The sequence below is a fragment of the Hemibagrus wyckioides genome, linkage group LG08 (genome assembly GCF_019097595.1).
Source record: "Hemibagrus wyckioides isolate EC202008001 linkage group LG08, SWU_Hwy_1.0, whole genome shotgun sequence".
NCBI lineage: Eukaryota > Metazoa > Chordata > Actinopteri > Siluriformes > Bagridae > Hemibagrus > Hemibagrus wyckioides.
Window position 1 is genome coordinate 16,220,703 of NC_080717.1, and position 14,028 is coordinate 16,234,730.

The 14,028-nt window shown below is 41.3% G+C and overlaps 1 protein-coding gene across 1 annotated transcript in view; it reads left to right on the forward strand.

Moving 5' to 3' along the window:
- The first annotated feature begins 214 nt into the window (after positions 1 to 214).
- gpc4 (glypican 4) overlaps positions 215 to 14,028 on the forward strand; it is a 29,731-nt gene continuing 15,917 nt past the window's right edge. Inside the window, exon 1 of the mRNA XM_058396990.1 lies at positions 215 to 956. Coding sequence (XP_058252973.1) covers positions 800 to 956 — 157 coding nt within the window. The 5' untranslated portion in view covers positions 215 to 799. The remainder of the gene's footprint in view (positions 957 to 14,028) is intronic.

Genomic DNA, 14,028 nt, shown 5'->3' on the forward strand with positions numbered 1-14,028 from the left:
ACCGATGAAACGAGAAAATGTTTAATGATTATAGAAGAATTCTTCTTTCTCTATAATCCACTTTGTAAACTTTTTCCTTGACTTGTCTTTACCCCTCCCCTCCCCCCGCCTTCAGATACCTGAGCGTGGTGGACTCCAGGTGAACGCGTGTTGCGCGTGCACGCCGCTTTGTCTGGAGCTGCGTTCACGTGAGCGCGCAAGTCTACGCGCCGAAGACGTCGTGCCGCGCGCGCGCAGGCAACGCTCGAGCACACGACGAGTGACTCCAGCCTTGAAGCGTCCCGTCTTGAATACTACGCGGAGCTCGGAAGGGAAAAAAAAAAAACAAAAACAACTTCTCACACAAACTTTAAATCCTTTCACGACTATTCTCTTCAGACGGAATCAAAATCCGAGTGGATACCTTCCAGCGAAAACATTTTTCGAAGCCGTTTTTAATACGAGTTGAGTGTTTTTAACCGTGTGCTCGCGGCGGCGCGGGGCTCTCTGGCAACTGGCTTTTTCACGCAAAAGTTTGACCTCGCGAGACTGCCGATAGAAACCAAGTCTTTTACAAACAAATTTTATTGTTTTAATTTTTCCCTGTAGTTGTTTTTATCTTTAACAAACTTTTTTAAGCCGAAACTCCAAGTCCGTCGAGTCGCTAAAACTTAATCTGCCTTTACAGTGAAATCAGTGAGACGGCGCATCTCCATGTGGAAATCCGACGCGGCTCTCGAAGATACATTTTAACCGAGGAGAAATTGTATTTTTGTGATCGGTTGTGTTTTCTTCAAGCATTTGGCAGCTGGACACAACGATGAAGGCGATTGTTGCGCTTGCAGTTTGTGTATCCGCAGTGATTTTTGTCTCTGCCAGCCCGAGTGAACAGAAGTCAAAGAACTGCAATGAAGTCCGAACAGCGTACAGCTCCAAGGGCTTCAACAGTAACGACGTTCCCAACAAAGGAGTGTATGGTAAGAGTCTCTCTCGGCCTTTCTCATGCAACTTTCCGGCCTCTCAAAGTCAAGTAGGTTTGTGACTGACTCTGAACACTTTTATTACTCTTGCCACATTGGTGTCTACAATGAACAAGGGGATATACAGCCCTGGCTTCTGCTTGTTACAACCAGCGCTACTCTGTTTAGAGCGTGAAAAAGTTTGCTAAAGACAAATAGCTTCACAGTTTACATTCATAATAATGCTAAGAGCATTTCATATAGCCTAGGCGTTACTACATGCCTAGTTATGTTTTAACCACGTAGGCTAAACGTCTTGCCGTGATTTTGCGCCGGGAAACCGGTGCCTCTTGTTTCTTTTTGTATGAGGAAGCAGATCGGAGCAGCATTTCGGTATGTGGAGAGCTAGCGATGTTTTCATACTGTGTTTTAGTGGTTCCTTCATCCTCTGATCCGAGCACACACAGCACGTTTAAGCAATAAGTAATTAAATTGTCCAACTCGTAACCCAAATCTTATCGTAGTAGACCTTAATGGGCATGTAAATGTAGTGATTTTTATCGGGGTGGGGGTGGGGTGGGGGGGTGAACACTTTAAGCTCTGCTGCGTGCTCGGGATGAGTGAAGCTGCCTCCAGGATACACTCTGTTTATATCTTTCTACTCGAGTAAAGGAAAGCCGTGGCTTTTTACATTTCCATGTATTCATTTGGACTATTTATGATCGAAAAGTGATATTAAAATGAACAGAAGGCATCTCAGTGTTTTCTCAAGCTTTACTCTTGCCCAAGGGCCCAGCTGTGGCTCTCGGACAGTCCTGTGATCTGGACTTCATGTTAAGAAACACACACTGAACCCACAACCCCCCCAACCCAGTTACACACACACACACACAACAAGGATTTGTCTGTCTACCTGAAGTGAGAAGCACACCACTAGGCTAACAAGGTTTCCCAGTACTCTTAGCCCACTGTATTGGTCACCATGTACATTTACATTTATGGCATTTCGCTTACATTTAATCTCATTTGTACGCCTGTGCAGTTGAGGGTTCAGGGGCATGTTGTAAAAAAAAAAAAAAAAACTTGACTGGACTAGGAGAGTCTTCTTCCTATCCCTCTAATGCTAGTCAAAGCCTCTGTTACTGATATTCCAGGTTTTTATTTTATGTAAGTGAACGTTCTTGTCTCCCAGATTTGAATCCATGCAGGAAAACCTCCAGATGTGCAGTAAATGTGACACAATTGCTTTTGTTTGTTTGTTTTCCTTTGTTTGTTTTTAAAATGAAGGCCATTTGCAAAGAAATTCAGATTTATCCTCAGGTTTGTCGTTACTAATGTGTGATTTGTGATGAATGAATCCCTTTTGCAGTTCCTGAAGCCCTTTTTTGGGTGGAATCATTTTACCTGATGACGTACAGTTGGCGTAATGCAACTGTGATGAGTATGCGCTGTGATTTTCATCTCATTCAAATCCATTGTAATTGTAGCTTTCTTTTGTGGCCTGTGTTTGTGTTCAGAAAGATTACATCATTATTTATTTATTTATTTTTATTTATTTTTTTTACTGATTTTAAAATGACCTGTCGACATTAACCCAAGTATTGTAATATTACAAATCCTGTCCTGTTGACACACAGAGACACACTCTGTTACTATAACAGTTGTTTGGGGGTTTTTTTTCCCATCAATGTTAGCTTATCTATTATCAAAAACTTATCATGGAAAGTTTGGAGGTGGAATCCTGTAAGGTTTAGTAGCTGGAAGCTGTGTTACATGTGAGATAGAACAGCTGTCTCGAATCACGGACACCATTTGCTTGTGATTTGCCTTGTATTTTACACCGGGCCAAAAGCCCATTGTTTCCCCTGGTGTATCATTGTATTGTTAAATGTGGCTGATTATACCCCAACTCACCTGCGTTGATCTCTAGCGCAACTCTGGTTTTGTCCTGATGGTTAGTGTGAATGTGTTATGTCTTGTTGAACAGTCTGGGTTCCATGTGCATGTGTATCTCCCAATAGACCATGTTATGCATCGGACTTGTTTCTTTGTCACTAGTAGAGCCTGAGATAATTGATCCAGCACGAGTAACAAGGTCTACTGTCGTTGAAGGGTGGAGGCTTCTTAGAAAGCAGAAAGAGAACACACAAAGCTCTGATTTTGGATAACAATGCCTCCTGTTGCAAGGGTGAAAATGGTCCACAGGAGAACGTAAATGAACTGTCAGTGTCCCCTTCTGGTTTTGGCTTTCAGCACTGGCCCTTTTCACCTGGTAGTCAAAACATCTATTCTCTATATTTCCATGGTCCTAAATCCACATTCTAGCCACAGTTAGGCCAAGTACATCCAACACAGCATTGATGGCCAAAATTATATCCTTTCCAAGCCAACTTTTCTGCTTTTCTGTGATTAATCAGCAAGGGTATTATTATTTTTGCCCTCTGCATTTTTTTTTCAGCTGGTATGTTCCAGCCAAGCTGGCCAAATAAAATTTTTCATTTTTTGTTCCTATTTTTTGGCTCGTTGGTATGGTTCATCATACAATGCAATAATGGACGTATTGTGAACGTGGTGTTATAAGGTTCTGTCATTTCATCTTCACCCAGATGGAGCCTAAACAACAAGAGCGCAGTTTTTTAAGACAAAGCGTCTAATATGACTAGTGATCTTCCAGCCACAAGCATCTTTTGTTTTCGGCTTGTGGTGAAAAAATTATGGTATTTGCCCACGGGATCTCGATCCTTTCAATTAAGACCTAGTGCTTGTGGTGTTGTGCACATGATCCAGGGCAAGAAAATGATTGAATGTTTCCTGTCAAGTTATAAATGTGTAATTTTATTCCTTTTTCCTCCTTTGGACAAAGCTGAAAATATTTTTACACAAATTCATACCTAAACCAACTGTAGTTGGTCTCTTATACTGTCGTTGGTGGTTGTGTTAACTTTAGATAAGTATGTTTGTGGTTTGAGGAGGACGTTGAAAAGTGGAACGATCTGCCTGTGTGAAAACGCAGTGGAATTCATTCTCCACAGTCTAATGGAAAAACTGTTGCGCTTCTCTATACTGTCCGGGGTTTAAGATGTTTATTCGCCAACCAGTCGGTCTCCTCAGATCCTTTCTGCTTAAAAGATACAGAGGATTATGATATCTTAGGGGGACCTCATAGTTACTTTAGCCCTGAAGTACATACAGTTCCCCACTAAAGTCTGATGCTTTCACACCCTCCTATTTCTAACCAAAGCAGAGAGGGTCTTGGCCTTTTAAAGAAAATCCCCACTGTTTGTGATGGTTGATGATTGGCCTAGATGTTGTAAAACGTGTGTGTGGAGTTCCTGCTGCGCAGTGGCTCTTCAAAAGGAGAGTGGTTAGCACTGACCAGATTGGTATCTCTTTGTGTCAACAGTTTCTTATTGGGAGACAGTGGAACACTTTTTCCTGTGCTAGAGTGGTCTGTTTTGCTTCATATTGGCAGCAGGGTCTTATGTCATGCCTCAGGTATGGACAATGGTGAAGATCAAAGGCTCTACCTTCCCTTTGCTCGAAGGATCATTCATGTCCTAAATACTTTAGTGCAACCACAGCGCTACCACTCCCTGATGTAGTATGCACCTATACTTTTAAAATAACCCCCCCCTATATATATATATATATATATATATATATATATATATATATATATATATATATATATATATATATATATATATATATATATATATATATATATACATACACACACACACACACATTACATTCACGATTAGAGTTCACTTATGTTCACTTTGCCTCCCTCTTGGACTCTGATCAATAATTGACTAATTGCTACATCACTGCAGTGATAAGACACAAGTCTAATAACAGTTCTGCCAGGCCCAAAGTACTAACCTCTTTGCTTTACACCTTCAAATTAACGTAATAAGGTGTTGAACTAATACGGCCTGATCAGTGGCATCTACATTTTAATCCCAGAGTTCTGTGTATTGGATTGCACAGTAGTTATTTCTGCAGCACAGAAGCCTTTGGCTATGTTCACACATGCAGGGTGGGTTTTTTTGGTACAGATAAAACCTTGCCTGAAACAAGTGCTGAATTTAAAAAAAAAAAAAAAAAAATGGCTTTGATAAGACTCAGTGCTTTTACCTCTGAGTTTGTCTCATATCAGATGCTTTGGACTGGATATGTAGATTAGATTTATTAATATCAGCAATAATACTAATACTTTTTCAACATTTAAATTAGCTTTGGTGATAAATAGGCTTCATGCATTAGCACACACAAGTGTTTTAATTATTGAAATACGATTGCAGAAATCGACTAACCATTTTGCCTGGTTTCACCGATCATGATACTTTTTTCGTTCTTAGAACATATTTTATAATGCAGAGCATATTTGAGTGAGCCCAGCTGCATCCTGGCTGTTTTCTCTTGGTACATGTAAAATATGCTGCTGCAGTTAAACAGCAGGGCTCATGTGAACACAGCTTTGTGTTCTTTCTAGTGTTGGGTAAGAACAAACGCATCAGGAATTATATTTCTCTTTGTCAGTGACTAAGGATTAACGCTTTTGTCAGGTAATGGGCCGCTAGAATATCAACAGTATCAATGAAGGAAATTGATCCTGGCTCAACAGAAATGGTTCCTCCCTGTTGTCAGCAAGATTACAAGCCTAAAGAACATGTGCAAAAAGTGCAAAAATCCTGCTCTCCTTTCTACTAACCTCGCTGACTTCAAAAGCATATGTCCTAAACCAGAAGCACTGCTCAAAGATGCGTGTGTGTGTGTGTGTCTGGCTTTAATGTGTTGAAATGTGTGGAAAATTCATTCTGGTGCATAGAAATTTTTGATTTGGCACCTTGCTGGTTTTTGCTTAGCAGAGAATAATTTCAAGCGCATCACTGTAGCTGGCAGCCTATCACTGTGGGTGGAAATGCCATCAAAAATGATCATGAATTTAAAGGGAGAAGGGGATTCAAGATCAGACAAAGATTGGAAAAAGACTGAGCAACTGTCCTATCTTAGTGAGTCTGTGCCCAGTGTAGCCTCAGATGTCTGTTCTTGGCATGGAGCATGATGTGGTGGTCTGCTGATATGGTGAACCCTCCACTGAAAGTGTGTTCCTAAAATGCATTTCTGATCACCACCGTTATTTGTGTTACCTTACTCTTCCTGTCAGCTTGAACTAGTCTAGCCGCTCTTCTCAGATCTCCCTCAATAAGATGCTTCCACCCACAAAACTGCCACTCACTGGGTGTTTTTTTGTTTTGTTTTTAAACAATTCTGTGTAAACTCTACTGACTGCTCCCAGGAGGTCATCAGTTTCTGAAATATTCAAGATGAACTCATATGTCAGTGTAACTGATATCACATTGTTTAGATTTACTGACACTCTTGACCTATATTTCCAGAATTGTATGCATTGTGCTGCTGCCACATAATTGGCTGTGTGGTTAATTGGTATTCCTAATTAAGTAGGCAATGAGTGCAATTAAAATGTGCATTCGGAGTCATTACATTTTTGCCATTTCAGTACAGCTGTGGGTTTAACTTCAGTCTGTGGATGGAGAAATTCACTTCAATCAAAATGTATATAGGTCTGTACTTTAGGGCATTGGCAGCATTTCTGAGGTACTGTTATTGAGCTGGATGAAGATATCAGTAAGGGTAATTAAAGCCTCTGGCCATGGGTGAGGCTGAAATGACCTTGCTGCAGCCTGTTCCTGTGTCATGGCCAGGCCCTGTGGCTGGCTGACTATTTGGCTATCAGAAAGAAGATATGAAACACATTGACACACATTACATAAAGTGTGAGTGGGTGTTCGAGGACGTGAATATTGGAACGGTCGGCTTTACATTTCTGAAAGTTGCTTCACTTCACAGATTAGTCAGTGCACATGCTGAAATGAAGGCATGAATGTTATAGTGCTGTGGTATCATTGCTACTTGGAAACACATGGGCGTGTCAAGTTACTTCATGACGTTTGGAACAACCGGAAGCTATAAATCAGTTACTAATTCAGCTGGTCATGTCAACTTTATGGGAGCCAACAACTGCATTAGCATTAACTGGTCTCTGAATGTAACTCACATTCTGAATCTTGTATCCTCTTTTGGATTCATTATTTCTCTGTAAACCACTGGAGTTTGCTGCCTAACTGTAACATTAAGTTTACTCTGGTTTCTCCACGCGGTTACCCGGCACTCTTTCTGTACAGCCTCCATTGAGTGACGGCCCAGCAGGGGGTAAATGCTGCGTGCGGGAACAATCGGGTGCCCCCCACCCCCCACCCAAAATACATTCCACATGAGACCACCAAGACCCACACACTGGGAGCTCAGAGCCCCAAGCAGCAACAAAGCCTGCGCCGACAGAGGATTGACGGGCTGCACCACTGAGTGAAACTTACAGGGGGATTTTGACTGATGGATATGAGAGGAAAAAAAAAACTCAGGAAGGAGTTGGCACTATGTGATTTAAGCACGCTTGAGTGTTACACTTTTGGGGGAATAGCTGGATGTCTCTGGAGCCTGGCCCTGAAGTGTTTGTTTTTACCAATATACACACATACTCTCTGTATGGATGAGACATATGCTAACTGACCTTTTCGTACCCTTACACTCAAACAGCTTTGAAGCTTGTGTCTCTGGTGACATTGTTTAAGTCTCTGTTCTTCTCTGAGTGAACCAGGCTGTGCAGTACAGTGCAGAGCCACTTTTGATTGATGCTTTGTGAAATCTGCCTCCAAACTTGTGCCTTTTCCTCACCACAAGGCAGATAGAGGCCGTCACCGAAGCTCCTTGTTAACACTTCCAATTTGCATGTGGAGTTCCCTGGGGCCCATTCACTTGGCTCATGCATCCTGCCTTGTCTTAAAGAGCAGGCTTTGTAGGAAGTGTTGATGCAGGCATTCCTTTTTATCTAGCCTTAACATCTAGAAGCTTTTCTTTCCTTTGTCCTCATTCTGTTGGGCCATTTTATCTGTTCTGGCTTGCTCCAAGGCCTCATCCAAGGTCTGGTCTCTCTTCCTTTATTATCCTTCATTATTTTACTTTCTGCTCTCTTCGCTCTTTCAGTTGAATCTAATACCAAAACCCGTTGTTTTGTGTGTTTGCCTTGACAGACATTGTTGTTACAAGGTCATGTTTAATCATGCTCTTCGGATCTTTTGCAGAGACAAACTGCTCGGCGGAGAAAATTTGCAGTTTTTGAAAGAAGACATTGTGTTGTCGTGTTTCATCTGTGCATGTAATAGAGAACACTAGTATGAGTCCACCAGCTCCCAGAGTCTCTAACTTGATGTTTTTGATAAAACCCTTCCCTTAGCAGGCACAGCTCCATGTGAAACTCCCTTGTTGGCATGGCATTGAAAATGAAGCCCCGAGACAGTTGCCGTCCGCTAGCAATGATATTAATGGGAATAATAGTATTGATGGTGCCAATAACTGTGGTGTTTTTATGGTCCTGGAGAAACATTTTGTGGCTGTGGAGACAGAGGAAGGACATGGGCCAGGGATTTTCTGTGGGCTTTGGGCAGAATCCCCAGCTTTGCTAACATACAGAACCTCTGTAAATCCCTGCTAATTATTCCCATAAGCTTCACTGGAACTAGCGCTGATGAACCTAAGACCAGATCTCCGCTGGAACTGGTAACTCGCCCTCACTTCCCCGATCCCACTTTTACAGACCTTCTGAACATGTCATAAAGTCTTTTGAAGAGGATAAAGAGACAGTGTTGATTTGATGTGTTCTCTGGTAAAAGGGTGGGGGAGTTAAATGACCTCTGGTTTCCCACAGACCCTTTTTTAACAACAACAAAAAAAAAAAACCTTGAAGAGGCATTATGCTTTTAGACAGTGTTTCCTAAAGCTGACCACACAATGGCTGAAATTAACAGTATTTTAAACAGGCCAAACGTCTTTAATTTTTCACCAAGCCATTGTTAACACAATCCAGTCCTCAGTTCTCCCAGACAGTCCAGATGGTTTGGTCTCCTCCAGCTCCCAAAACACCTTCAACAGGTATTCAGTGACAAATGGCCAGTGCTATATACTGGCCAGGGTGAAGTCTCCTGCCTTGTGAAAAAAAAAAACACCAACTAAAATAAAACAGAATTAAAGGAAAATAATACTTTTTTTTTTTTGTGAAAACGGTTTTTAATTGAAGCACTTCACTTAATACAGCTATATAAAACCAAGGTGGCCTTATAAACATTCTTAATAACCTTATGTAAAACTGAGATTTTTAGATTGAACTAAAACACTTCTGAATAACTGAAGTCATTAATACTGTAAATGTGTACAATTTTAGACGACATAAAATAAAAGAAGGTCCTATGTTATGTTGGTTATTCCTGTGTCCTACTTTCTCTCCCTTGCTTTATGTCTGCGTTCTGTTCAGCTAACAGAAATTCTGTGATACTTCATGCTAGATTTGTTACAGATTCTGTTCAGATGCTTTCTCTTTTGTTCTCCGTCTGATATCCAAGCCAACGTTTTCTGCCAATATCAGCCAAACCCTGACACTGGATATCGTATCAGTACCATGTCTAAATGCATGAAAAGGTGGTCAAAGTTTTTGGGGTTTATTTATTGTCACTTGTCTGCTACAATCTTCTTTGGACGTGTGTGGTGATGTTATTGTGTAGCCGAGTTTATTTGCTTGTTTAATAAATATGTCAACAAATAGTGGAGAGAGGTTTGCTATGTTAAAGTTGTGCACACCTTTTGCTCGTATCATTCAGTTTCACAACCAGCTCATTTATATAGAAGCAATCATTGATTCCTGATATCTTTATCAATCAGCTCCTGCCTATAGCCTGTAGTATGGTCTTTGAAGGAATTTGTGGAAACAAAATGGTGGATTTCACTGAATAAATGGAGATGGTCATGTTTGATCTGTCAGCTTTTGCATATGCGACTTCTTACTCCTAGGCCTCAATGATTTATCGACATGGCTGTCTGTATCGCATTGGAGATGGGATAAGGGATGTCCATGACTAAAGTATAATACCTTGGTGTAGGTTTCCGTTTTTTTGCACTTGGCTAATAATGCTGCTCTTCCCACCAGCATCACTGCTATCCAGTTTCCTGAGCCCAGCAGCTATATCAGAATCATTGTGGCTGTGTTGTCGCATTGAGGACTTGGAAACATGATCATGGGTTTGACCTCATCTTGCCAGTGGGCCCCTCTCGCTCTATTAGCTGTAAATGCGCACACAGTTATGCTGCTTGTCCTTCAAGTTAGACATCTGGCAGATTTCATCCACTCTTAAGTTCATATCAGTCATCTAAGGTTTTTTGGTGGCTTGCTGATGAAGGCAAGGTGTAGCACATTGTGTTTAAATGCTTTTGGAAGTAAAATGGCTTTAGGGTATGTATAGATGGAGTATTAGTTCATGTGTATACATTGTAAACAGAAATAGGATTCCTCTAGCTATGTATATTTCTCCCTTTCGGTACCACGACCCGCTGTTGTGGTGTTTCCATAACACTAAATCACTTTTCAGGGAGGGAGGAAAAGTTATTTTCAAGCTGAAAGTCCTAGCTTGTCTCCATTCATTTAAGCACCAAAGAGCAGGGTATGAAGACAAGGTCTTTTGGGAGTAGAGATGAGCCAGGCTTTTGCACAGGCTTTTCCTTTGTTGTAACACAGTGGTGCTGTGACGTGATGTCTGGAGATTTGCTACTTTTTCCTGCAAATCTTTAAGATTTATCACTCATTATTTTCCCCATCCTTTTACTGACTAGGTGATTTAAAGTCAAATAGAATTGTTACAAAAAGGCAAACTTTTTAAGGACAAGCTTGGTACATTCTCTGTAAATGTCTCTAGTTTCTCAAATGAATCTTAGCCCAAGAATTTAACCAAATCTACCCTCTTCCTTCCAACAAGTGTAATTTTACCCACTTTGAAACCTCCTAGTATGCTTTCCTGTGCATGCGCATGCTCACATGCATGCATAGACACACACACAAATTTGTTTGTGTGTGTATGCAAATAGCTGCGTGCTTTTGCTCTCAATGTTAGTGGCAAACACCACTGATGGCAACTCCTGTCATCAGCTCAGTCAGCCCTCTTCATGTCTCCCTCCTCGCCAACTGTCTCGGTCGTTTTCATGCATTCAAAGCTGTCTCCTCTTACCTGCCCCAGCATTGTAATTAGCCTCTTACTCCCTCTCGCTCACTCATTTGTACCTTTGTTGGTTGTATAGTTTGAGAAAGTGGAATTGCTTCCACATGAACCATGCTCTGTTCACTTGCCTTCAACAGCTTCACCACACCACTGCGCTCTGCTTGGTTAGACCGCCTCAGTGTGCTGTACCATCGGGTTGAAGTTCATCGATCACACACACAGCTCTGCTGGTTCACTTGTGACCTGATTGTTCTTCCATGTTGGAATGAGGCCTTACATTCCAATGTTCCTGCGTATCCCAAATCCCTAATGCATAACAGAAAGCCCCTGCTCTCTACAGCTAAATGCTCGTTTGTCAGCTGTATGCAAGTGAATTCATAGAGTTTCTATGACAATGCTGGAAAAAGTGAAACATTTCACAATGAGCTGACCTGGGAAGTGGTGTAGGCAGGGAGCTTTTGTGTTCAGAGACAAAGCCGGAGACGGCACACTGGGGAGGGAGATGGAGCCAGACAGAGAACGAGAGGCCAGATCCATGTTGTAGAATCTTCCTGGGGCTTCTGGGTGAATGTTCATGGATGACAACCTTTTGGAAAGTTCACCAGTGGGGAGTTTTAATTGGCCAGACACTCTGCCTGGTTTCGTAATCAGAGGCGAGCTTGAAGCAGAAGACCGTTCTGTCTTCTGCTACAAATTTATTTTTCAGCTATTAATGAGGATTTCCCACAATACCATACATTTCATCACACTAGTCTGCTTCGTGTTGCCTCAAACGCTCTGATTAATAAATTCTGTAGTGTAAAAGAGACGATGAGAAGAGCTGTAGCCTCCGCCATGCTGCACTATCACCCTGGTTAATGATCACACAGCTGTCTAGACTCTTAAGCCTGTGATTAAATGCATGCTGCTCCTAGGCTGACTTTTTGAAACATGAATTCTATGAAATCTGCCTCTGCATATGTACCCCCCCCCCCTTTTTTTAAAACAAAATGCCATTTGAGAAAAAAAAAAATCAGGTTGCTTAGTGCTTTGACAGCTGTGTTTGGCAAGAGATTTTAATTCATGATTTATAAAAGGAAACATTTTACACACATGCTTTCCAAGGAGTTGTGGCATGTTGCCTTACTTTTGTTGCAAATTATAGTGGCTGCAAGTGTAATTCCTGATTCCCAAACCATTTCTAAGTGAATGTTAATGTTCCTTTATATTAATCAAGACTTCAGTGGACTCTTAAAACAAACATTCCTTCTGGGCCACATTTTACTTACGTTAATGCTAGTACAAGCAGTATACACCGCTGTCTGCTCTTCACTCAGACGTCCGAGCAAGTCTACAGAACGCTTGACATCCTCCTCCACTCATAATCTTTGGTCATTAAAATGTTTTATATTGAAAACCAAAGGATGTAATAGGAAAATGTTGGCTCTGACTACAGTTCATGTAATATTATTGAAAACTAAATGCACTTTCTGACCTCCCTTCCTGTCCATTTTGTCAGAGCCTTCCTGGCCAGTGGAAATGTCAGCTATATTGTTTGGCTTTGGATATCCGTCTTGTTAATTTGCTTCCTCACTACCTCGACACCTGCCCCATGGGGGTATGACTGTGCGCCCATTCAAATGCTCACCCATGTGTCGGGATTGGAACTGATGACTCTCTAAGGAGAGCCAGTTGGAAAAAAGTGTACACCAGTTGAAGGGGATTCTGGGTATATGTCCCCTGTGGACCCGTGCTCATCAGAGAAGTGACAAATAGGGCGTATGTAAAGTTGTGCTGGGAATGGAAGGAGGGTTTTGGAAGCAGAACAACTTATGGTAATAATGCTGCTCTTCTAGAATAAGTGTTCTCGGCTCATTATTTTTTCATGGTGTCAGACTTTAGGAATGCGGCCAGTCCTATCGCAGTTGCTTTTAAGGATTGTAAATTCTTTTTAGCCAGAACAGGTCATACTTATTCAATTTCTTGTGTGCATTTGCTTATCCTGAAGATTCCCGTTGCTAACCGACTTATCTGTTAAAGCAGAACAAATCTATTTCTGTGGTGGAAACGAATGAAAATGTCTCAGGCGTTATGTTATCCGCTATTTTGTTAGTGTATAAACCAGGGCTTTGTCAGTCCAGTTGAACTTTTTATTGAAAGCAATGAAAGTCATTATTGTTTTGGCAAATGCGTTCTAAACTTGTCTTGCTAGTATTTTAGAGATATTGGACGGAAATAGGGGAGAAAAAACAATGCCCATACTGATCAGCTCCATATGAGCTCTTGGGCTGTAACACTGGTTTCATGTTACAATCATCCCTTTTCAATACACTTCCACTGAGGTGGAAACTTCACACTGAACATGTTTTGTATGTGGTATAGAGCTCTAACTATAGCGCTTGTGGTATTTCTGCCTCATCAAGCTTTTAGAGGCAGTGCACAAACACTACGAATTTAACTGCAGAGCAGAAGCATAATAAATATAAAAATAAAGAGTATCTATTATACACCAAATGTGTACTTGAGCAAGCATACTTTTATTTCATGTTATCTTACGACAAAGGATTTGTACACTGTATATCCATCCTACCCATATGTGCATCTTCCCCCAAAGAAGTTGCCTTAAAATAGAAAATGTTGTATTCTGTAGCATTACAGTTTTCTTCAATGAAATTAAGGGGTCCAAACCTGTTCCAGCATGACGGTGCTCCTGTGCACAGAAGCAGAGATATGAAGGACAATGGTTTGCCATAGTTAGAGTAGAAGAATTGACATGGCCTGTACAGAACCCTGACCTCAACCTCGCTGAACATTTTTGGGGTAATTTGGAATGCTGTCTGTGCACCAGGCCTCCTCACCTGACTAAAATATAGTATGACAGTGCATAAGGGTAAGGGACTAAATCTGGAATGGTATATTCAGAAAGTACATATGGGTATGATGGTCCACAAATCTCTGGCCATATAGGACAGAGCGATGACCTT